The sequence below is a fragment of the Larimichthys crocea genome, chromosome XIII (genome assembly GCF_000972845.2).
Source record: "Larimichthys crocea isolate SSNF chromosome XIII, L_crocea_2.0, whole genome shotgun sequence".
Taxonomy (NCBI): Eukaryota; Metazoa; Chordata; class Actinopteri; family Sciaenidae; genus Larimichthys; species Larimichthys crocea.
Genome location: NC_040023.1, coordinates 39,495,484 through 39,519,210, shown reverse-complemented (window position 1 = coordinate 39,519,210; position 23,727 = coordinate 39,495,484). Strand labels below are relative to the sequence as shown.

The following is a 23,727-nucleotide window of genomic DNA, read 5'->3' as shown; positions in this document are numbered from 1 at the left end:
GGAAAAGGGTGGAGTGCAGTCTCCAGGTCGGGGATGAGATCCTGCCTCAAGTGGAGGAGTTCAAGTATCTTGGGGTCTTGTTCACGAGTGAGGGAAGGATGGAACGGGAGATTGACCGGCGGATCGGTGCGGCTTCTGCAGTGATGCGGACTCTGCACCGGTCCGTCGTGGTGAAGAAGGAGCTGAGCCGAAAGGCGAAGCTCTCGATTTACCAGTCGATCTACGTTCCTACCCTCACCTATGGTCACGAGCTTTGGGTAGTGACCGAAAGAATGAGATCGCGAATACAAGCGCCCGAAATGAGCTTCCTTCGCAGGGTGGCTGGGCTCTCCCTTAGAGATAGGGTGAGAAGCTCGGCCATCCGCGAGGAGCTCAGAGTAGAACCGCTGCTCCTCTGCATCGAGAGGAACAAGTTAAGGTGGCTCGGGCATCTCGTGAGGATGCCTCCTGGACGTCTCCCTGGTGAGATGTTCCGGGCACGTCCCTCCAGGGACTATGTCTCTCGGCTGGCCTGAGAACGCCTTGGGGTCCCCCTGGGAGAGCTGGACGAAGTGGCCGGGGAGAGGGAAGTCTGGGCCGCCCTGCTGAAGCTGCTGCCCCCGCGACCCGATTAACGGATAAGCGGGAGAAGATGGAGATGGAGACGAGGCATTTATGAGTTTAAGGACATGTACATAAATGGTTCATTTGCAAGTGTCGTATATTTAGTGGTGATGCAGTTGAAGATGTCTGAAGAAAAACTGACACTGCCGACACTGTCTTAAGGCCCACTCACACCGGAGGCATTACAGCCGCATTACGGCTGCGGCGTGGTCACCGGAGCAGATAGCTGCCAGTCTAGTCAATAAGAGCACTCACACAGGGCGTGTCCCAGAGGCGTCCTAGAACCGTCTCTCCGCGCCATGGCATGAGCATTCCGTAGCATTTCTATTTTTGACACGAGCCGCTGCTAAACCTCGTAAATTTCAACAGAGCACTGCGCACCAGACAGGAAATCCGACACAGAATCAACATAATAAACAATACAATACACAGTTCATGTAGCTTTTTACAACTTCACATCAACGTTACGTCATGACCGGTGGCACCAGGTCAGCAGTCAAACAATCAAGGGGTCTCAACATGGACGATGAGAGACTAATTGTTGAAATGGAACAACACACAATAATTTATGACACAACGGATCCTTTTAATGATCTCTTCCTCGCGTACGTCCAGGACTCTCGCATCATCTCACTTGAATATGGCCGGATCGCTCTGCTGCCGTTACGCGGCTGACACGCGCAAAGGACGCAGCTAAAACGCGGCGCAGCTGTCACGTTGCCGATACGCCTCCTGTGTGAGTCCCGTGTTAGTAGTATAACAAATTTATTACAATAAGTTCAGTATCGTAGTGTCAAGTGAGTTGAGATCCCTGATCCTATAACACAACGAAAGAGTTAATGTAACAACCTGGGAAACAGATGACAGAGTTTCTCACTGTCTGGCCTTGCAAATGGAAAAGTGAAACTCCCCAGCAGAAGGCCTGGGAGTTGGGAGCGAAGAGACTTCCCATTATTGCCAGTAATAGCATATGCCTTTGGACACTCCTTCTGAGTATGTGAGTAATGCATAAAGATAAAAATGAGCTAAGCTAAAATATGATTAATGAGGATTCTGTGTTTGAACGATGTAAGAATGAAATGTTGAAATGAATGTAACCATAAGAAAAGAGTGTGACTATAACTGAATTTTGATTCTGACTACTGGAGATTGTTAAATCATTGCAATAGCTGGTAGCTAAGAAAATAACCATAACTAAATCGTGCTGAGGGGTTGAGCCAGGAAATCTTGAGCAACTAGAGAAAGGGTGAGAAGGGAGGGGGTAAGTGAAGCAAGCAGGAGACATCTGGATGGACAAACAAGGAGGATGGACTGTGACAATTGCCGCCTAATATGGTTAGAATCCGGAAAATGAGTTATTGTTGCCTGGTGGGGGGAAAATCCGGCAAGCAGGGAGTATAAGAGACACTGCACAACGGAGATCGTTGGAGATGGTTATTTTCGTCGTCAAGACATGCTGAACGATCGACCACATTGGAGCATTGAGTCTTTGGACTTAGACTTATGACTTCAGAGATGGAACAGACGAACAACCCAACATCGCAAGAAAAGAGTCTAACAACCTACAGCCAACAGCAGGGAGCCGTGCCACGGAGGATAACCACCCCCGACTGGCTGTGGGTCTCTAATCAGGCCAACAAAGATTCTTCTCACATTCGTCCTGCCCATAAAAGACTGCGGACATTGGGGACTTTCTGGGCTTTGGACAAAGCCAGGAGTTTGACAGAATCCAGCAGTTGTGAAAGGATTGGATCGACTGATCACCGTTAGTATAAGAAAAGTTATTTTAGGGAATAGGATTGATCAGATTCTAATGAATTAAGCTGTAGGCTTGCCCTTGCTAAACTTTGCAATAAATATATCTACTGCAGTTAAAGATTAAGTTGTGGACCTCTAATTTATAGCATCTCCTAAGATTGTAATTATCAGGTATAGTGTGTTTAACATCTTTAACGGTTCTAACAGGTTACACTAGCCCAAGAAATTAACGGACCCTTGGGGCTTACTGTCCAAGCCACTAAAATCATCCTAGCAACCATACCAAGTGCCCAGATCAATGAGAGGAGAGCTGCCGTGAACGTAAGTGGCTGGTGTACTATTTGGCCCTAGGGGCTATTCGGTCAGGTGCTATACTAGAGTAAGCCTATTCGGTCAGGTGCTATACTAGAGTAAGCAGTGTAGACGTGCGGATTAAGGTAGTTAGAAGCTAGGCGAATCTTCTCGCCACCAGCTTAAACAGTCCTCTAAACTGTCCCGATAGGGTAAGACCCATGGGCTTGAGGATCGGACCTGTTAGACAGAGAGCTCCTCCAGTACCACCTGTACAGGGGTAATTCGGGATCTAACAGTAGCAAGTAAAACGTTACTTGGAGAGCCCCTGGCCGAATAATGAGAGAAACACCCAGTCTCACATGGCCCCCTCAACTTACGTCACATCTCAAACATCAGCACACCTGCCAACATGGCGGCTCTTATTAATCCCACAAAGGGGGAAATTCTTTTTATTTTTATTTACATGCATTTTAACCCAGATACACACACAGTACAAGGAGATGAGATGGAGATGGAGAGAGATGGTGGAGTGATGGGCAGGGGGGGGGGGGGGGGGGGGGTCGGTGCCTTGCTCAAGGGCCTCAGCAGTGCCCAGGAGGTGAACTGGCACCTCTCCATATTTGGTCCATGCGGGACTTAAACCAGCCACCCTCTGGTTCCCCAGCCAAGTCCCTATGGACTGAGCTACTGCCGCCCCCTCGTCAGGGAGAGCGCGAACGCAGTCCCCCACGACCAGAAATTATGCAGTCAAGATTCCCACATTTGGGGAATTCGCAGGGGTCAGCACAGCTGGAGTGCAATGGCTGAGCCTCGCCCTGGGTGAACCACCTTCTTGTTCATAGTATCTCCCCTGCCAGGGGGCACCCCTATCCAAATAACCTCAGAGTCAGGATGGATCAAAATAACAGCTAGCAAGCAAAACAAGTATCTTGATGTAAACCATATGTATATAATAGTACTAGCATTAGTAGGTAACTATGCATCGGTGTGCAGACACCTCACAAGCTTTGGTGAATTATTAAAATTCAGCATCCCTCAGTCCAGCCTAATCCGGTATTTCCAAGTCCGCCATTTTCTTCAGCGCCATGATCCCAACTTTCCATACATACCTTCAGTTTCTGCTTTAGACCTACTTTAGATCTACTAGAAACTCCTTTCAACTCAAAAAGGCTAATTTCAAGAATACATGACTGTATTGCCTCTTTTAAAAATACAACACTTGTAAAGATCAGGGTGAAGTGGGTGAATGACTCGGGGGAGGAAACCTGGAATAGCGCTACAAAGAGTAAACGACAGTACTTCCTGTGCAAAATTAAATTATAATACAATTCAAGATTTTACATCGCACTCACTTCTCTAAAGCAAAACTGGAGACAGGAGACAATTAGGAAAATGCATAAAAACATAATTGCTTTTACAACTCTACTTGCATGCAGAAGAATATTACTGCACTAGAAATCCAAAAGCCCACCTAAAGTGTCTTTGTGGCTGAGCGACCTGATGCAATTCATACTAGAAAAGATTAAATATACACTCAGGGGGTCTAGGGATAAGTTTTTCTCCATCTGGAATCCAATGTTGGCATACTTAAATGGACTCAAAACTATGCCTCCTTAATGTCACTGAGCAGCAGTGTCACTTTATAGTAAACAGTGTATGGTTAACCTATGGTGAATCTGAATCTTTTTTCTTTTTTTCCCCTTCTTTCTTCTCTTTTCATTACTTTTTCTTTTGAGTGTCCCTTTTGTTCGTTAATGATGGTGGGTGGGTGGGTGATTTGTGTGTATTAGTTCATGATAAGTACAAAAAAAAAGAAAAAATGTGAGCATTGTTCCTTTGTTCAGAGATTTTTTTCTCTCTCTCCTCCTTGTGCTATGTATGTGTCTTGCCAATGCTCAATAAAAATAAAAAAAAACTATCATGTCATTCTTGAGGTATTTCCGGTCATAGAAATTTTTTTTAGATGTTAGTCTCTTATGTTTATTTTTTCTAATCCAGAAAATCATACTAATTAGCTCCCAAAATGCCCCAACAGATGGCCCTTATCCTTTGACCTGATCTCTCCCTTAACTTACATTACAACACATCATTAACATTCATTAACAAAGTCCGGATGGACCAAATTGACAGCTAACTGTTAAGGAATTTTCTATCCTTAGGTTACACAAGGTCATGTGTGGGCCTTGAGGTCCACAGCAGTATTAATTGTTTTGTCTTTGACTAGGTGCCACCATATCTCAACACTGTGGTGGCCGGGGTCGAAGAGGCCTGTTGCTGCCTTTCTAGACATAACAGAAAGGCCGTTGACGTTCCAATCTGCGTAAACAGACATCTGTGTCTCCAGACTAGAATATGTTGACAACAACACCTCCATGGGTAAAGACATTCTCTTTGACTAATTCTGGGCGTGTAGCATTTGTGGTGTTATCTTGGGTTTAAAGTGAGGTGCAGACACCTCAAAGAGAAATAATAATTTCCACCACAAATGTCTGTACTAAACGTCATGACAAACATTCAATAGTTGTTGTGACATTTCACTAAAAACCACAAAGCTCTGGTGTCGGTTAGCTCAGCTTGTAGAGCATCCGCCCCATGTACAAAGGCTCAGTCCTTGCCGCAGCGGTTAGAAGCCGACCTGCAGCCCTTTGCTGCATGTCATACCCCATCTCCCTCTCTCCCCACATTCCTGTCACTCTTCAGCTGTCTCTGTCAAACAGAGCTTAAAAAAAGCCAAAAATATCTTTAAAGTCAGGGGATTACCAAAGTCAGTTCTAGGTGCCATGAAGGCCTGAGGTAGTTTATTGCATTCTGTTACTATTTGATACAGAGCTGCACCAAGGGTAGGTCTGACCTGTGGCTAAAACTTTCTTGTATAGTAAATTTGGATGGGAAGGTCAAGTGATTTTATCACCTTATTCCATCACAGCTTATATCTACTTTTTATATGCTTCTTTGTTTATTTTTACTCAATGAATTTTTTCCTTTAAAGCAATCACTCAATCACATCATCTCTGTCAAAAAGATGTAAGCATTTCCCTTAATAAATTAACCACTTTTCCATAACACATACACATAGTGTACAATTGTTTCGTCTTTTGATGTCACTTCTAAAGGTAGGGTGGCCGTTGGAGACAAGATCAAGTTCCAAGACAAAGGAAACTAAAGAATGCCCATTAAAGCTCCAGTGCGTAGGATTTAGTTGCATCTAGTGGTGTGATCACTGCATTGCAATCTCCTAACATCACCCTTGCCTAACTAGTGTCATGGAGAAACAACACTTAAAAAGGACCTGTCTGTAGATATCCTTCTGTTGTGAGCTGTCCCATTGACTCGTTGCTGTACCTCACCAGTTTTTCCCACCGGACTACTTGCTCATATTTGGAAATGTTTCCCTAGTTTATTGTGCTTCTATCCTGACTAAGCAGGCTATGTTATTAAACTGTTTCCACGGGGTGTTATTTATTCATTTCTTTATGCCGTTTGTGTGTCTGACTTCTGGTCAGTTGGAATGGACCAGAGCAGAGAGGATAATATTCAAATATATGTGTTCTCAACATGTTGTTTAAGTGTTAACACGTTGATTTTTCATTGATTACTGGTGACAATGCAGTAACAACTGGGTGAAAAATTTGAACTGGCTGGGTTTCCATACACCCAGAATGCATCACAGCTGTGTCCAGTGGATTCCAGCAGTCAGTGATACTGGATCCCTCCTATTATAGGTTTTTTTATCCTGAGTGTCGTCCTTCCTGATTGGTACATGAGTCTTGTTTTTAAACTTCCTGTTTTCATGGTTTCCTGTCTCGTCTTTTTCTCAGACAGAAGTTCATTATTATTCAGTATAGTAAACCTTTTTTACATGTCTTCTGTAGGAATAAATTTATCCAGCAATCATTTCAGATACTATGGATTACTGTGGAGCATTCAAAGATAACTGTGTATACTAACATCCCTTTTCCACCACAGGTTAAATCCAGCACCAAGCAACCTTGCTCATTAAGCTCATCTAACAGTTTGCCCCTGTGCTGCCAGATGAACCCAATTAGCAATTAAAGCTGCAAGCAGCGATGAATAGGCCCTCACACCGGGGAGAGGGAGGGGGGCCGGCATCATCGTCGCTTGAAGTCAGGCTACATAGTTCTGAATTGTCATGGAGTTAAGGAGGTAAATGTCCCATCCTGTGTCCAGCATGTGCCGCTAGAGAAGGCCCACTAATTGATTATGATTCAGCATTTACAGTGTAAACCACACCATGAAAACTGTGTAAATGAAATGATGATTGTCACACAAGGTCTACTTTCCTGTTGCCAGTAGGAGGTGCTGTGACTGTTTAGACAGTGACAACAGTGTGAATGTGGAAGTCATATCCATGATGTCACCCACAGGTTTCCGAAGAGCCGTTTTAATATAGTATGCTGGCTCTTGCAGCTGCCATTTTGGCAGTCCTACATTTTGTCACTCAAAAATATGCTCATGTCCTAAAAATCAAAGTGCTAAATAACAATTATTTATTCAGTGTCAGTGTTACAATGTTTTTCTAGGAATGTAGCATTTGGGTGAACCCATCCAGAGGCTGTGGCAATGGTTAAGGTGCCACCATATCTGGACAAATGAACATAATATCAGATCTTGGACTTGGCATCAGCTACAAACAAACCATCATTACAGTCAGTGGGTTCCCTGCACTGGTCACTGTTTGGGCCCTAATTAACAAGCTGTTAGAAAAGAAAGCAGGAGCTTTAGTATAGTCTGAACAGGTTAGTTACAACTATATATAAAATAGAGATGAGCTTTGTATCAAGCTGTAAACATGTTTATTTCTGCTGTGAAACTAGACATTTCAATATGGGGACTTATAAAGACTGGCTTGTTTTGTAGCCAGCCTCATATGGCCATTCTAGGAACAGCAGTTTTAGTTTTGACTGAAACAAGTTTGATAGGCATGTCCAGGCATGAGTCATAGGTGAATAAAAGTTAAAAGGTGGGCAGGACTTTTTGCTGTATAAAAGGCCCACACACACCGGAGGCGTTACATAAATAAAACACAATACGCAGTTCATGTAGCTTTTTACAACTTCACACCAACGTTACGTCATGATGACCGGTGGCACCAGGTGATCAAAGATCGATCAAAGGGTCTCAACATGGAGACGAGAGACTAATTGTTGAAGTGGAACAAGACACAATCATTTATGACACAACAGATGCTTTTTATGATCTCCTCCAGGTCGGAGAAGCAAGGTCAGCTGTTTGTTGTTGTTGTTTTCTTTATACACAGTTTATCGCGGGGTCTCTCGTGCGTCCAGGATTCTCGCGTGATCTCGCGTGAATACGGCCGGCTCGCTCCGCTGCCGTAACGCGGCTGACACGCGCCCGGTGTGACGCCGGGCAAAGGACGCAGCTAAACCGTGGCGCAGCCGTCACGCTGCTGTAACGCCTCCTGTGTGAGTCCCGTGTTACACGAAGTGGACCACTAAAACATGAAGTGGCGGTACCAGGGAGATGGGAAGCCCTCATGCACACATACGTAAATATTTGTGCAATATATTTATTGCACACATGTGAATATTTGCCACAGCTTTAATTTTCAAGCACATTCAAAGCTTCTAAAAGAAAAAAAATAATCCTAACTAACAATAATTTGTTCAGTTTCAGTGAGGTCCCTGCAGTTGTTTAGACAGCTGTTGCTCTGCTGCATGCAAAATAAAACCGCAACATCACAGTAACGCCACAGCAAATCAAACCTCTTAAACTGAGCAGCTCAAATAATTCCTGAAACAGAATTAAAGATGAACACCGCATGCAAATATTCAAACACACACATGCTTCTGACTAAATGGGACTCGTGTTTATATTGATTTTCCACCAAATAAAACTGATTTGCGATCAAGCCAGCAGCATGCAGACTACACAAACACTCACCTGGCAGCCAAAGCTATTGTTCTCCATGGTGAAGAGTTACTGCGCGCATAACTGGAAACACTCCACAGAGGAAAGTCGTGTAAAGTTGTTTTTTTGCTGAGTTAGAGAAAAGTCCAACCAGATCCGCTCATCTAATATATCCGCAGGAAGGAAAAAAACAGGTGTTGTTGCCGCCCACGCGGAGCCTCGGTACGAATGCAAATGAACACAGCAGAGGAAGAACAGTTTGGTTTCGATGTGGGCAAATCACAATCTGGCGCAGCTGAGATGATTTCTAGACGGACTCCTCCCCCCTCTAAGCACATGTGAAGTCTCGTCGCTCATCCATCCAAACAACCATTTTCTGTAATCGCTTATCCACTTCAGGGTCACGGTGGAGCACAACTAACAAACTTTCAAAGGAAGAATCAGTCTTGTACTTAACATGAACAATGCAGAAAAATATCCACAACATATATATATATATATAATATTATTATTCATGCATTAATGTAAAAGCTTGTTTTGTCCAACAATATAAAATCCAAAGTAGTTCAAAATAAAGTAAAATTATTAAAATAATTAAGGATGAGGAAGGAAGCAAATCTTCACATACGAGAAGCTGGAACCAAAACATGTTTTTGCATTAATAAAAAAACAATTGATTAATCATTTGATCTGCACTCCTCCTCCCTATTGAGTAGTGAGGTGTCTGCAGCATAAGATCTACTGTATATAAAGGCTTGGCCCACATAGTTCAGGAGGGTCTCTCATCATTTGATGTTATGATGCAATGTATGTTGAGGAGGTCATTGGTGTTGGTTTCAGGTCTCGTGTGGTGTCTTTGTACACTGTACAGATAAGAGGTAATGATAAGGATTTGAGCAATATGGTATTGTTTATTTTAGATGCATGCTTTGGAGGCATGATCCACCGTATACAAGGGCTTGTCACGCATAGATTAGGAGAGTCACTCATCATTCGGCCAGGGGCTCACCAAGTAATGTTTTACTTGCTACTGTTAGATCCCGAGTTACCCCTGTACAGGTGGTACTGGAGGAGCTCTCTGTCTAACGGGTCCGATCCTCAAGTTCATGGGTCTTAACCTATTAGGACAGTTTAGAGGACTGTTTAAGCTGGTGGCGAGGAGATTTGCCTAGCTTCTAACTACCTTCATCCGCACGTCTACACTGCTTACTCTAGTATAGCACCTGACCGAATAGCCCCTAGGGCCAAATACTACACTAGCTGCGTACGTTCACGGCAGCTCTCCTCTCATTGATCTGGGCACTTGGTATGGTTGCTAGGATGATTTTAGTGGCTTGGACAGTAAGCCCCAAGGGTTCGTTAATTTCTTGGGCTAGTGTAACCTGTTAGAACCGTTAAAGATGTTAAACACACTATACCTGATAATTGCAACCTTAGGAGATGCTATGAAATTTGAGGTCCACAATTTAATCTTTAACTGCAGTAGATATATTTCTTGCAAAGTTTAGCAAGGGCAAGCATACAGCTTAATTCATTCAAATCTGATCAATCCTATTTCCTAAAATCACTTTTCATTTACTTTAACAGTAAATTTGTTATACAATTAAGAGAGCGTCAGCTGAGTTTTTCTTCAAACATCTTCAACTGCATCGCCACTGAATATACGACAGTAGATATACATATTTCTTCATTTATAGCTTGGTTTTGCAGACTCATGTCCTGTAATAATAGGTGCTAAAAGTGTTACCAGTATAATGAGGAAGTGGAGATGCAGCTAAATCATCCGCCTGTGTTATAAACATTAGGATTATACTGGGGTGCAGATGTTTTAATTCATATTGTGTGTGTGTGTGTGTGTGTGTGTGTGTGTGTTTCCTGTGAGGTGTCTGCACATAGATGCATAGTTACAAGGTAACAATAGTACTATTATATATAGATAGTTTACATTAAGACACTTATTTGTGTAGCTAGCTGGTAGTCTAAGACTTTGGGGTTATTTGAATAGGAGTACCGGAGATCCACCATCCTGGTATGGTGTCGGGTGTGTTGATCTATGTAGGATGGGGTGTCTCAGGTCACAAGTGAGGTAGCTTTTTCCTGCTTTGTGTGTGCTTTATTTTAAGAAAGGTTAATGGAGAGGGCAGGTCAAAGGTTAAGGCCCATAGATGGGGTATCTTGGGAAAGGAAGTTCTTTTAGCTATCTGTCCTTAAATGTCACCTGTCTTGGGGTAAGTTATTTTTGATTATATGCTTTGTAAGCATAACCTACCGTATATAAGGGCTTGCCCTGCACAGTTCAAGAGAGTCTCATTATTCGGCCAGGGGCTCTCCAAGTAACGCTTTACTTGTACGATACTGAACTTATTGTAATAAATTTGTTATGCAACTAAGACAGTGTCAGCGGAGTTTCTCTTCAAACATCATCAACTGCATCACCACTGAATATACAACACCTGTCTTTTGCATGTCTCGTGCACTTCCTTATTTGGCCTGTGTTTTACTGAGGCTGGCAGGTGAGAGATAATTATAAATCAATAGTTCAAGGACAGGAGAGACAAGGACGTGAGAGACAGGCCTGGGAACTGTCATTTAGACAAGAAACATAATCAGTCAGGTGGGAGGTGTCCGAGACAGCCCATTTTAAAAAATGTATAAGAACCAACTGTTAGAGCTCCTCAGGGAGCCTTTTGTCTGTAACCCCTTTTGTGTGTTGCACTGTTAAATGCTCCTTCTTGTACAAGAATAATACATTCAACTTAAACTTTGATACTTTAAATCCAGTCTTCCTTATTCAAGAGTTTTTCTTTAAAAATTCCCATAACATACTGCATGCGACAATGTACTTTCTTGTGTCGTATATTCAGTCCACAACAGATGGTTCTTAACCTTTGACCTGATCTCTCCCTTAACCACATCCAAGGAAACACACATGGGAAAAAAAAAACACCACATGGGACCCGAGACACCCGATCCTACATGACTCAACTAAATTTAGATTTCAACACAAATATCAACACACCTGACAGTGGCGCCATCCTAGCGGTTCTTTGGTACTTCTATCCAAATAACCTCAAAGTCCAGATGGACCAAATTAACAGCTAGTGACACAGACAAGTATCTCAATGTAAACCATATGTATATATATTAGTACTAGTATTAGTATGTAACTATGCACCTTGTTATAAAAATTAGGGTTACACAGTGTTGGTGGTATCCTAACTACCCCGAGTTCTGCTGACCTAGTGGACTACAGAGAGATATTCAGTTTAAAGAAGACACAATACAAGTATTCAGTTTCGCCTTTGCAAAGGTAAAACCCAGCATATACAGACTCCGCAGTCTGCCTCTACTCCGGTCTGCTGAGTTCTGCCCCCCACAGCTCTTAGGCTGTTTTTATTAACACACACAAGTGGGCAGTCTTACATGTAAGCATCACACATCCCCGTTCTTTACCCAATGGTTACATAGCACATAATTACTTTGTCGTTAAGACCAAGTCACACATAGGACGTGCCTTAGCACTTTTGTACTTTGCTGTTCTCAGAAAACAGGCTAGCAGACCCCCCTGTTTCCTGTGACTACTTCTCCTTTCTCAGAGACAGGCCTAGTGACACATCCTGTTTGCTTCAAACTGGGGCGCAATAACTACTAGTCTGCACAGAGCTTATCTAACAGCAAGGAGCTGTTGCCGCATCATTTTATCATTTCAAAGCGCAGTTCAAAATAACACATTTTGTTTCAACAGTATTCTAAGCAAGCTTTAAGCATCAGTAGTCAAACTGCACATACTTTAAAATTCATATAAGCATTGAATGTATATTTCCACAACAGCTAGTTAGATGTTTTAACTTATACAATGTTTGTTCCTATTTATTACGTGTCTTGAGGGCACTTCCCTTTATTGTTGTTTTTCTGAGACTGGCAGGGTAAGGTGAAGTTCAGGTTAATGTATGAATAGAGGGATTTCAGAACAGAATGAGGCCTAGGGACAGGTCAGAGAGATGACATCAAGATTGGGGACATACTGGCTACTCATTAGGTGATATGTTGAAGAAAGCTGTTTAAATGCATTATATGCAAATTGACTGTTAACAATTTACAGGGGTTGAGACAGCCCATCTTCAGGAAAATGTATAAGAACCAACCGTTAACGCTCCTCAGAGAGCCTTTTTCTCTGTAACCCCTTTAGTGTGTTGCACTGTGAAACGCTCCTCTTGTACAAGAACAATAAATTCAACTTAAACTTTGATGTTTTGAATCCAATCCTCCTTATTTAAGGGTTTTTCTTTCAAATTCCCGTAACACACCTATGTGTACACCTCACTTGGTAGATTGATTTTGCAGTGGCTAGTTAGGTTCATCTGGCTGACATGATGTCAGTTTGAGAACTTTGGTTTCTGTGGTGCAGCTAAATAAATAAGTTATTGTAAATGTATCTGTACTTGAAGCAGTAAATGGATAGATTTTATGGTGATAGGTCAGTTTAATGGGGAAATATTATATTTACTGTGTGTGTGACAGAAAAGTTGTCGTATATTTAGTGGTGATTGTCGTATATTCAGTGGTGATTGTCGTATATTCAGTGGTGATGCAGTTGAAGATATTTGAAGAGAAAATAACTATCTTGATGTAAACTATATGTATATAATAATACTAATATATAATATAATAATAATTGTTATAAAAATTAGGATTGTACTGGGCTGCAGATGTTTTAACTCTTAGAGGGAGTGTATGCGTGTTTTGTCTTTTTGCATATCTTGTGTACTCCCCTTATCTAGCATGTGTTTGTTGAAGCTGCCTGGGAAAGGAAATTAAAAAATGTTCAAGGACATGAGAAACAAACCTAAGTGTCATGCAGTTGAAGAGTTCTGAGGAAAAATTCCGCCGACACTGTCTTAGTTGTATAACAAACTTATTACAATAAGTTCAGTATTGTATCAAGTAAACCGTTACTTGGTTAGTATGTAACTAGGCATCTAAGTGCAGACACCTCACCAGAAACTGAGGTGTGTCAACATAGGAATAACCTGGAAATTTCATGAATGCTGCTAAACTGACTGAGTGCTTGACTGTTCTAAACTGTTTTTCTGTTTTCTTAATGTTGTAGTTTGAGTAGGAATTATATATATCATGCATAAAAACTGGAATGCATTTTCTGAAACATTTAAGATGATGTAATGTAGACACTGGTAACTGGAAACAACCCCTCTTAAGGTGAAATATAATTCTTTGAAAAACTGGAATGCACATATAATCACACAGAATGCTGTAAATCAAACAGAGAGCACTTGTTTTTTGTTTTTATATTACACCATTATGTCATAGAGAAAGTTTGATGAAAATAGGCAGGATATATGAAATTTGCCTAAGAGTATATAAGAAAGAGCCCAGACTCAGTGAAGTCAGTCCATCCATGGGTGACTCGGGCTCTTGTTGTCTATAAAGATAATAAAGAGTTCATTCTGCTGCCAATTCCAAGTAATGCTTTACTTGCTATGATACTGAACTTGTTGTAATAAATTTGCTATACAACTAAGACAATGTTGGCAGAGTTTTTCTTCAAACATCTTCAACTGCATCGCCACCGAATATACAATGTTGCCGAAGTTGCACAGTCTGTAGCACACGGCACTAGTTGAAGACTGTGAGACATGCAACCCAAACTCACTTGTTTCTGTGAATAAAGTCCTAATTATGCAAGACAAGATGAGTGGCGGTTCTTTTCTTTTCAAGCAATCCACAAACCGACTTCGGCAGCCACGAAAAGTCACGACAATGGTTTGTAATGAAGAATGGAAGAGTGCAGACACAAGTAAGAAAATCAAGATTTAATGTTAATGTTTAAAACTAAAAAAAAAAAAAGCATGAGAATCTTACTGCGTAAAATGAAGAAGAGCGGCATACACACACACACATTAAACATGTACTCCTTTTTCAGTCACATCAACACTCAACACATGCACACACTAAAAATAAGGTAAAAAGAACAACATGGCGGGGGAAAAAATTACAAAAATACACCAAAATTGAAGTGAAAAAATATATATCTTTGGTCTGGAGCACCTCCACATGTTACTGATGCAAAATGCTCAGAAGCACCTTTAAATTTACTCAATTAACTCATTTGGCACAGTTTTCTTCAGTGGACGAACATCAGTGTAGTGCTTCACATCCTGTAAAGCATCTTATTGATAAAGACAATGCGAAAGCCACGTCTCAACTAAATTATGTCTACAAGAAACAAATACAGATCAATATTTATCAGATGTAAAGCAGAAATTACTTATCCTTTAAAATTTTAGAATCGTGGTTTAACGATTAGTGTCATGGAAAACCGCAGGAGTGACATTGACCACAGAGGGTCTATTAGCTGGAGGAACACAGTGAATGACAGAGGGGTTCATGTTAACCTGCAGAATAGTCTGTGTCATTATGTTGATGCTGTCCTGCGTTTTTGTAGGACCTGTGTAAATTGTTGGCTAGAGTGGCTAAATAATGAACTTTATCGGTGCCTCCACCTCCAATAGCTATACCACTTTCAGATGACCTGTCAATGCAGGAGTTACTAGTCCCAGCATTATTTGGACATCTTGCATAAGTGGACATTTTCATCTCAGACTTATTTTCTCTCAACAGAGCCAACAGGTGTGCAAACTTTGTCCAGTCAAAAGTGGATGTGTCTTGTTTGTCAGATACAGGTTCTGCATATTTGTCTTCAGGAGACAGGAGGGTGGAGGTTGCAGCAGGATTAACTGGAGTAAACTCTGGGGCTGATTCAGTCCTGGGCTGCAGTGAGACACGTCTGCATTTGGCCGGCAAAGGATGCTCGAGTTGGGGAAGAGGTGTAGCAGCTGGTCTTTTCCTGGTTGAAAGGCATTCGTCTCTGGGAGACACAGATGTGGTTTGACTGATTTTAGGGCTAACACCAGAGGAAGACGGGAAGCCTGGGTGCACCTCCGTCTCTTTAATTTCTAACTTGAAGATAGGCCTCTGATGCTGAGGGACTGGTGGTCTGATTTCCGGTGGCGTCAAAAGGGTCCTGCACGTGTCTTGTGGACATGCAGAAGCAGCACGGAAAGAAGAGACAACAGAATCAGCCTTTGAGGAGACACTGTTCAAATCCAGAAGACTCAAAACGCTTCTTTGTTTGATCCCAACCACTGCAGTGTTTTTGAAATGATGTTCTTCTGTTTTCCGTCTGTCATCTAGGAGAGACAGTAGAGACGAAAAGTTTACATTTATGACAGCTTAGAGAAAATGATGAGCCCATTTTTGGAAAACTAGTAGTACAAAGCACAAACTAGGACCGTGGGTCACTTTTCCTGAAAGAGAATACTAAATAATATAATTATCATACCATTGTCACTTCTTGGGTCTGTCTCAAGTGCCTGTATTGACTTCTTTGTGGGAAAAGATTCCCCTCGACACTGCCGGTCCTCAGGCTGCTGGTCTGTGCGACAGAAACCAAACCCATCACTCTCATCCATATTCTGCCTGTATGAGTCACTGTACTTAAGCTGTGTATAAGAGCAAGACAAAAGGACTCTGACTGGGCTAATGAGACTCACCCTTTTGTTGTAGAGTAATGATGGGTACAGAGACGCCTGGTTCTTCCTTGATTTTTTGCACCAATTTTAAAGCTAAAAACACAAGGACAGTTGATAATTTTCTAATTTATTGTATACTCCCATGGACCGTTATTTCTGTCTACCATTGCAAAATAAGTTTACTGCTACTGTGGTGTTCTGTGTGACACATATGGACTTTTGAATGGAACATGATAAAGGCACACACAGACATACAAAACGCACAAACGCACAAACACACAGACACACAGATTACACAGCTAGGACAGTATTGAATGTTTTTGTGCCACCAGATAACATTCAGCCAGTCTGTTTTCAGGTCGGCCTTGACCAAGATTAGGGAGTCACACACACTATACACAATATTACGTTCGCGTGACGCTCAGAACACAGACATATGATTATAAGAAAGTACAGGACGTTGGGTCCAGATCTGGTGATTTGACAATGGATGTAAGAGTGATGTAAGAATGGTTAAAAAAGGTTAAAGGTGAAAAGGAAAAGTAAGAAAAGGTTCGGATTCGCAAGCAGCTGTCTTGTTGTCATTTCATTACGTTTTGGAAGTTTTCTCCACAACACTACCTTCACTGAATGGGGCTGTCCGAACATATTCATACAAGTCTTGTCTCAGCAGTACAACCTTTGAGAAAGAACACAGAAACAAAAATGAAGGAACAATTGAAAAATATTAATACTATAATATTGGCATATCTTGTACACCAAACAATGACATTTCTTGCAAAAGGACAACAAACGTAACAAATTACCCCAAAGACATTTAAAACAACATGCATGACACGTGAACCTAATGGGTTACCTGCGCATCTATGTCGTCCTCCTGCTCTGACAGCATAAAGGCAGTGTCCTTCAAAAGTTCCTGTTTCATCTGTTGCAGTAGATCCTCCTCCAACAAGAACCACAAAAACTGAGACCGATGACTTTGCTAAAAAAAAATAAAAAATAAAAAAAAGGTGAGGTGTCTGCACATAGATGCATAGTTACATACTAACATTAGTACTCAGTCTCATTATTCGGCTGGGGGCTCTCCAAGCAACGTTTTGTTTACGATACTGAACTTATTGTAATAAATTTGTTATACAATTAAGACAGTGTCAGCAGAGTTTTTCTTCAAACATCCTCAACTGCATCACAACTGAATATACGACAAAGGTAAGAGCAAATGTTACATTTAATTTGATTATAGAGGTTTCCAATTATTCATTTTAATTATTAAGATGCTACTCGCCATGTATTTGAGCTGGTGCTTCTCACTGACTACATGTTGACAGATGTCACTGATGAAGAGCATCTCTCTGCAGCTCTCACACAAGAAGAATGTACTCTGAGATATCCCTTGGCACTCCCACACAAAGCCCAGACCTGATGAGGACACACCATGTTTAATATGTTGTATGCTTTGTGAAATGAAATGAAATAATGACAGTGAAAAGGGTTTGGACACACCCACCTATGATTGGTTCTTTGTCCAGTCCCTTCACCTTCAGGTATGAGGACAAATTACTTGAGCCCTGAGTTCTTCTGCCTGTGACAGCAATACAGCATAACAATTGAAGTGGATTAAAAACGTTCAGAGAAAGGCTTCAGCATTAAAGATTCCTATATTGTGAAATGTGTAAAAATATGTAATAGCTGCAGAAACAACCTCTGTTGAGTACAAGACTGAATATGTATTGGACCCAGAACCACTCCCTGACCCCTCCCAGGCTACGCCTATTTTGTTTGTTTTTTTCAACCAGTGGGATGTGTTCCAACATTTCTGATATTTCTGGGATGACAACCAATCATGAAGTTTCTCCATCTATGACATATATACTTTCAATGATGGCACTCATTTAACTTTCCTTTCCTCTATATGTTTTGTTTGTCATGTCTGGTCCTAATAATGGTTACTTCCTCATTTTGACTTTAGACCTGGAAGAAGTCTGCACATCCCCTTCATGCACAAGTTGCTGGTCACATGACAATGAAAATGTGTCAGTGGTTGTATGAATACATCAATGTTGGGTCTTATATGCTATTTGAACACAAAACACATAAGGGATTGGGTTTTCCACTACCCTAGCTCATGTTTGTTCTCCTGCTCTGATTGATTATCAGTAGAGAGCCCAGCTATTTCCTTCTGTGGCATGTACATATGTACGTATAGTATAAGTTCAAATATTTTTACATGTGGATGAAAAATTCAAACAGATTTTTGTATTTACAATCATTCGTGCTTGGATTCGCAGAGACAACTCTCAAAATATCTGCGGTGTCAGTTGTGGAAGATGACGAGGCACGGGAGTCTCTCCGTCTCAGCATTTCTTTTACTTTTTCTAAAGCTGTGAATAAAGAGAGAGAAAAAGGCTATATGTATAAAACTGTAATGAAGAGAAATAAAAAGAAACTCCACTGTAAGCAATTTTCCTGAAAAGTAAATCATTAATCACACCATGTTTCATTGAATACGAATCACATTTTGGACTGGAACATGAGTAACTTGATGAAAACTAAACGGTAGTTATCCATTTTCAGTGATAATTTAACGACAGCCTACCCGAATTATATACAAACAGGCTTTGTAGTTAAATGTTTTGTAGCAGGCATGAACTTTGTTTCTTACAGTCATGACACTGGTATTGTATTGTATTATATTATATTGTATGTACAGTATTGCAGTATCTGGCCTCACCATCAACACTGCTAAATAGTTCAAGGGATGCTCTTGGTAAACTTTTCACTCTGTATATCGTGCAGAATAAGATGAGGAGTTGTTAAGATATATTTACCTTCAACCACTGGAAGACGAGACAGCTCTATGTAGATGTAATTATGGACTTCTATTCTCTAATAGAAAGAAAGACAAAGAAATGCTCACACAATGCTAATTAAAAACTTTTATGTCTGCTCTCGTGTAACTTACATTAACCTCATACTAGTGTACAGTAATTCAATGCACCAACATAAAGAACCTCTTGATCATTTCGCCATTCTCAATTAATGATTTAGGGTCCTTAAGAAGTAGTAATATGAGCTTACAAAGTACAAAGTCAGTCCAAGAAAGTTTATCTTTAAAGACTATACTGATCCTCATGCTGAAGACCAGAATCATTTAATGCTGCTTGACAACATTGTTTTCGTTATAAAAAAAAAAAAAATAGGATTACACTGCCATTCAGATTCAGACATTTGGATTGGATCTATGTGCAGACACCTCACCTGCTTTAATGGTGCGATACAATATATACAAAAATTAACAACCACACACAGACTGTCAACTTTGGGTCTTTTTTTGTGTGAGCAGACTCGGGCGAGTTACCTGAGGCTGGGATCCTACATCTTTCTCAGCCAAGTAGGCCACTATCTTGTCCAATTCACTCAACGCAGGCGGCTTGGCAGTCCAGCCAGGGAACTTCATTTGCTAGTAAGATTATTGACAGCACAAAATGAACATCTGTAACACGGCCCTGCTTTATAAGCCTTTAATGTTTTATGAAACAGGACTTCTCAAGCACGCACCACATATCTGTACCGGTGACCAAAGCCGAGAACGTGATTGGAATGTTTCAACCGGACAGAACACAGCTGACAGTAGACTTGCCTCCTTCCTTTACATGACACTGAAATCAGCTGGTTTAAGCCTGTAAAGACAACAATGCAAAGGAGACTAATTCATACAGACTGTTCCTATAATAATAATAATAATAATAATAATAATAATAATAATAATAATAATAATAATAATACTTACCAACTTTAGGTGGGCCTTCACTTGTCTTTGTCTGACTTGTAGAGGTAGGTGATGACTCTGCGGGCCTGACAGACATGAGTGCGCTCAGGTGGGGAGCTGCATGTGTGGGAATATTTGGTGCGACATCAGCATTTGACCCTGCTGAATTCTTCATTGGTACAGTTTTGGCAGAGAATTCAGCATTTTCAGATTTAACTGATGTTTTAATCATTTTAACAGTGGCTCCAGTTTTGGATGTTTTAGAGTGTTTTGAGGCTTTTTCAGATTTAAAGGTTGTACTGTAGCTGGAGTCGGGAGTTGCAAAGGCTGTCAGTTTGGACGTGGTGGCTTTAGTGCAACTGGGGATGGTTTGTCCCACTGTTGTGTTTGGAATTACTTCGGTTTTGTTTTTCTCTCCTGACATTTTGATCTGGGTCATCTTGACATCTTCAGTTAATTCAGGGGGGACTTCAGTTGTTTTAGAGGTAGTTTCAGTCATTACACACACAGCTGCAGTTACTGAGGATAGCCGTGCCTCAGGGTCTTCTGAATTGTCATCACTGTCCATCTTCTCCACCTTTTGAAATATAACAACATATTAAAAAAATGCATACGTATTAAAAGTTTGAACAACAGCTCTAGAGCTGATAGAAGAAACTACAGTGGTCAAGAAAAATGAAAAATGTTCTGCAGCGTTTGGTTATTGTGGAAACTACAGTAAAATGTTCATTTTAAAGGTAACAAAAACGAAACCGAAAACAGGATGTTGCAGCCGGAAACACAGGCGGACGCTGAGATGTAGTTCACTTGAAATTATTTAAATTCATACGCTGCCTATCTACAGTTTTCGACTGCTCGTCAAAAGTCTGTCCTGTTCCTCGCTTCCGTTTCCATAGCAACCCACCAACGTCCCACCAGAGTAGTTGGTCTCCACCAGGCAAACTTTGGACATTTTCCCGGTGTATGTTCTTCTAAACATACTTCTACATCTGTAAATATGCTATGTAGTTAATTAGTTTAGCTTTTGTCTGTTTTTACGACCGGCAGTTTGCACAGGGCATTTTATTTTGAAAATCCACCGGATTCTCTTTGCCTTTTCTGTGTCTGGCTTCCGCCCGCTCGAGGTGCTCTGTGGAAATTGACGCGTGCTGCTCGCGAGTTTTTTTATTTTATTGTTATGCACAAAAAATGGGTCATATTAGACCATGAATAGCATGTAAGGATTAATGAGTAATGAAATGTTAGGATCATTTTTGTATGTACTTAAGTTCCGAACTTCATTGTAAGATTAATTTAAAGCTTTAGTTAATAAAATGATCAAATTAATCCGGTTGCTCTCATAATCTGTCTTTTTTGCACGGGAAAAAATGTGTCTAGTGGAAATTCTGATTGGCTGGTAACTTCTGAAACTGGCTGGTGATCAAAAAAGTTACGACAACATTAACCCGAAATAATTCTCAGCTCTACACAATAACATAACAGATTTGCAGCTGTTACAGTACAGAGTTGCTATATAAGGAATCGTGAGAAACAGTCTTTGTTCATTTTGTTGCATGTTGGAATGAATCCGAGCTTGTACTAAAGCGCATTGAACTTCAGATCTTGGTCTCATCTCTTCATTGAAAACCATCATTACAATGACCAATGAAAGAAGTCAAATATTAACTTGTTATCAGATGACTGACTGACCTGACAGTCATCTGTGTGAGAAGACGCCTTGTGTTGAGCTTGGATTGTAAGTGAGGTGTCCACAGGTTGGACAGGAGACAGCGCTGAGGTCGAAGGGAGTTCACACAGATTGATGTTCTGAGCTTGAAGTGCCTTCACTGTCTCTATGGCTGTGTATATTGTGGAAAACACAGAAGAATTACAGTACAGTAAAAGTTCAGAGTTCTGTATTCACATTAATTAAACCAGTCAGAACAAAATACACACAGTTGTGCCTTTACCTGATTTGAAGGTTTGTTTTGAGATGTTCTCATAAATCTCTTTATCCAGTTCAACAACATCAGCATCTCCATATCCATTATCTTGTTCAAACAACGCAGACAAATGTCTGATGTTTTTCCCCAGGTCCATTCCCACAGGTGAAGGTGGGAGTTTCTGTAAACTCTAATAATGGAAACATACACAGGAGAAGGCGTTACTATTACACATTTACACTGCATGAATACAATGTGCTATAAAGTACTGCAGATACCAGAAGAAGAATTTCTGATGAAGGTGGCTTTACTCTTGTAATGAAGATGTTTAATTACTGTGGTAAGCACAAAGTATGTTGACAGTAATGTTAGCTGTTGTGATGTAGTAATGAGCTCACTCGTGATTTAATTCTTCACACTGTAATTTCAGACTTTTTTGTGAGTCGCTGAAACGACCATCACAAATTATTTCATTTCATGTCCAATGAATTGGTGAAGAGGAAAACATAGAACATTCCTGTAAGCCGACAATTTTAGTAGCTATTTCTCAACCACTCAACATCGTTGCGATTTGCACCATTTTAATTTATGAACTGTCAATTTCAATTCCTTAAAATATACCAAACATTTAGAAGGAAGTAGATCTTAAGTATAGATTTAGATTTATTCAATTATTCTGGCAACAACCTAAATGAAACTGCCAGGATGTATTTCTAAACCATGGCTCAGCAGGGACATTTGTGTTAAAACAAGCATAATTTGGGAAGTTCTCAGTCAATTTGGCTAATTTTTGCATAGAATGACGACTGTGGATTTTGTCACCCATTCTTTAAAAGCCTGTCGTTTAGCATGTACTCACCACCAGATACATCTGCTGGTGGTCAACTCCAGTAACATGGCTGATGATGTCTTCCTCTGGGATCTTCAGAGAGCAGCACTCACAGAGGTAGATGGGGTCTCGTTCATCACAACAGCATTCAAGAAGTGCACTTAAGCCTAGAAGATATACTGATCACTATTAATATTGTGTTATCAATCTCTCCTACAGCTAGAAATGTTGTAAAACAATTAATGACATGTTACAATGAATCAAACTCAAAGTGCATAATTTTTTCATTTTCCTTTCCACCTTTCACATTTATATTTGGAGTTGAAAACCATTTTGTACTGACCAATCACAGGCTCTCGGCTCTTCCTCTCCACGTACTGCCACAGCGGAACTGTTTGTTGGTGATTCAGATTATATCATATATACACAGTACATATATACAATAACAGTCTGAGAAACAGAGAACAATAAATACATTAAATAAATATGGAATTTACATACTTTTATCCTCTGCAGTCTCGTGACTCGATTTGCAACTTTCTCCCTCGTCTGCGCTGGACCGCTCCAAACAAGATTTTTGTTCTTTGGAGGTAAGCTGCTGGACCTCTTTGCTACTTTTGTTCCTGACTTCTTCCATCTCTGTTTCATCAGCTTTGTCTGTGTTCTGGCAGTTTTCTATGGTCTCCTCAGCTGGTTTTCCCATTGTAGGCTCTTCTATCTTCTCCTCTTTTACTGTCTCACTGCCTGCATTCTTCACCTCTGAACTAGTTTTTGAAACCACCTCTCTCTCTGAATCATTTTCATTTGGTGTAGGGGTCTCCTTGTTGGCTCCCTTTCCTGCAATGTCTCCACTTTCTACATGGTGTGTTTTGGTGATTTCAGCACCACCTTCTACTGCAATCTTCTCATTGTTGTATGTTGATTTTTGACTGGCCTTTTTCTCGGACTCCTCCGTTATCCTGATGTTCTCCTGACTCTCCTTCTTCAAAGTTTCTCTGACGACTGAGAAACGTACAAGACGTTAAAAAAAAGCATTTAGTTTCCACTGAGCAAGCAATTATATAAAAACAACAAGCTATGCCATGTCTCATTTGGAAACTGGCGCTTGTGTAG

At 40.8% G+C, this 23,727-nt stretch overlaps 1 protein-coding gene and 1 non-coding gene across 5 annotated transcripts in view; both read right to left on the bottom strand.

The window, feature by feature from the left end:
• Positions 1-23,727, bottom strand: part of LOC104922109 (uncharacterized) — a 70,840-nt gene that overhangs the window by 36,690 nt on the left and 10,423 nt on the right. For 2 of the 4 annotated variants that reach the window (XM_027287198.1, XM_027287199.1), the window contains exons 32-34: positions 23,116-23,616; positions 22,958-23,005; positions 22,645-22,781 (exon numbers count right to left, since the gene is read on the bottom strand). In XM_027287198.1, the coding sequence (XP_027142999.1) occupies positions 22,645-22,781; positions 22,958-23,005; positions 23,116-23,616 (686 nt within the window). Of the gene's footprint in view, positions 1-14,685; positions 15,753-15,904; positions 15,998-16,115; positions 16,188-16,715; positions 16,774-16,950; positions 17,077-17,379; positions 17,514-17,601; positions 17,677-18,358; positions 18,476-18,922; positions 18,981-19,452; positions 19,555-19,652; positions 19,775-19,884; positions 20,441-21,552; positions 21,702-21,812; positions 21,976-22,644; positions 22,782-22,957; positions 23,006-23,115; positions 23,617-23,727 lie in introns of those variants that run through there. The other 2 variants (XM_027287201.1, XM_027287200.1) reach the window with 2 other exon arrangements.
• LOC113747529 (U1 spliceosomal RNA) lies at positions 3,357-3,519 on the bottom strand. Its single transcript, XR_003463686.1, has one exon. It is a non-coding gene; the product is annotated as a U1 spliceosomal RNA (small nuclear RNA).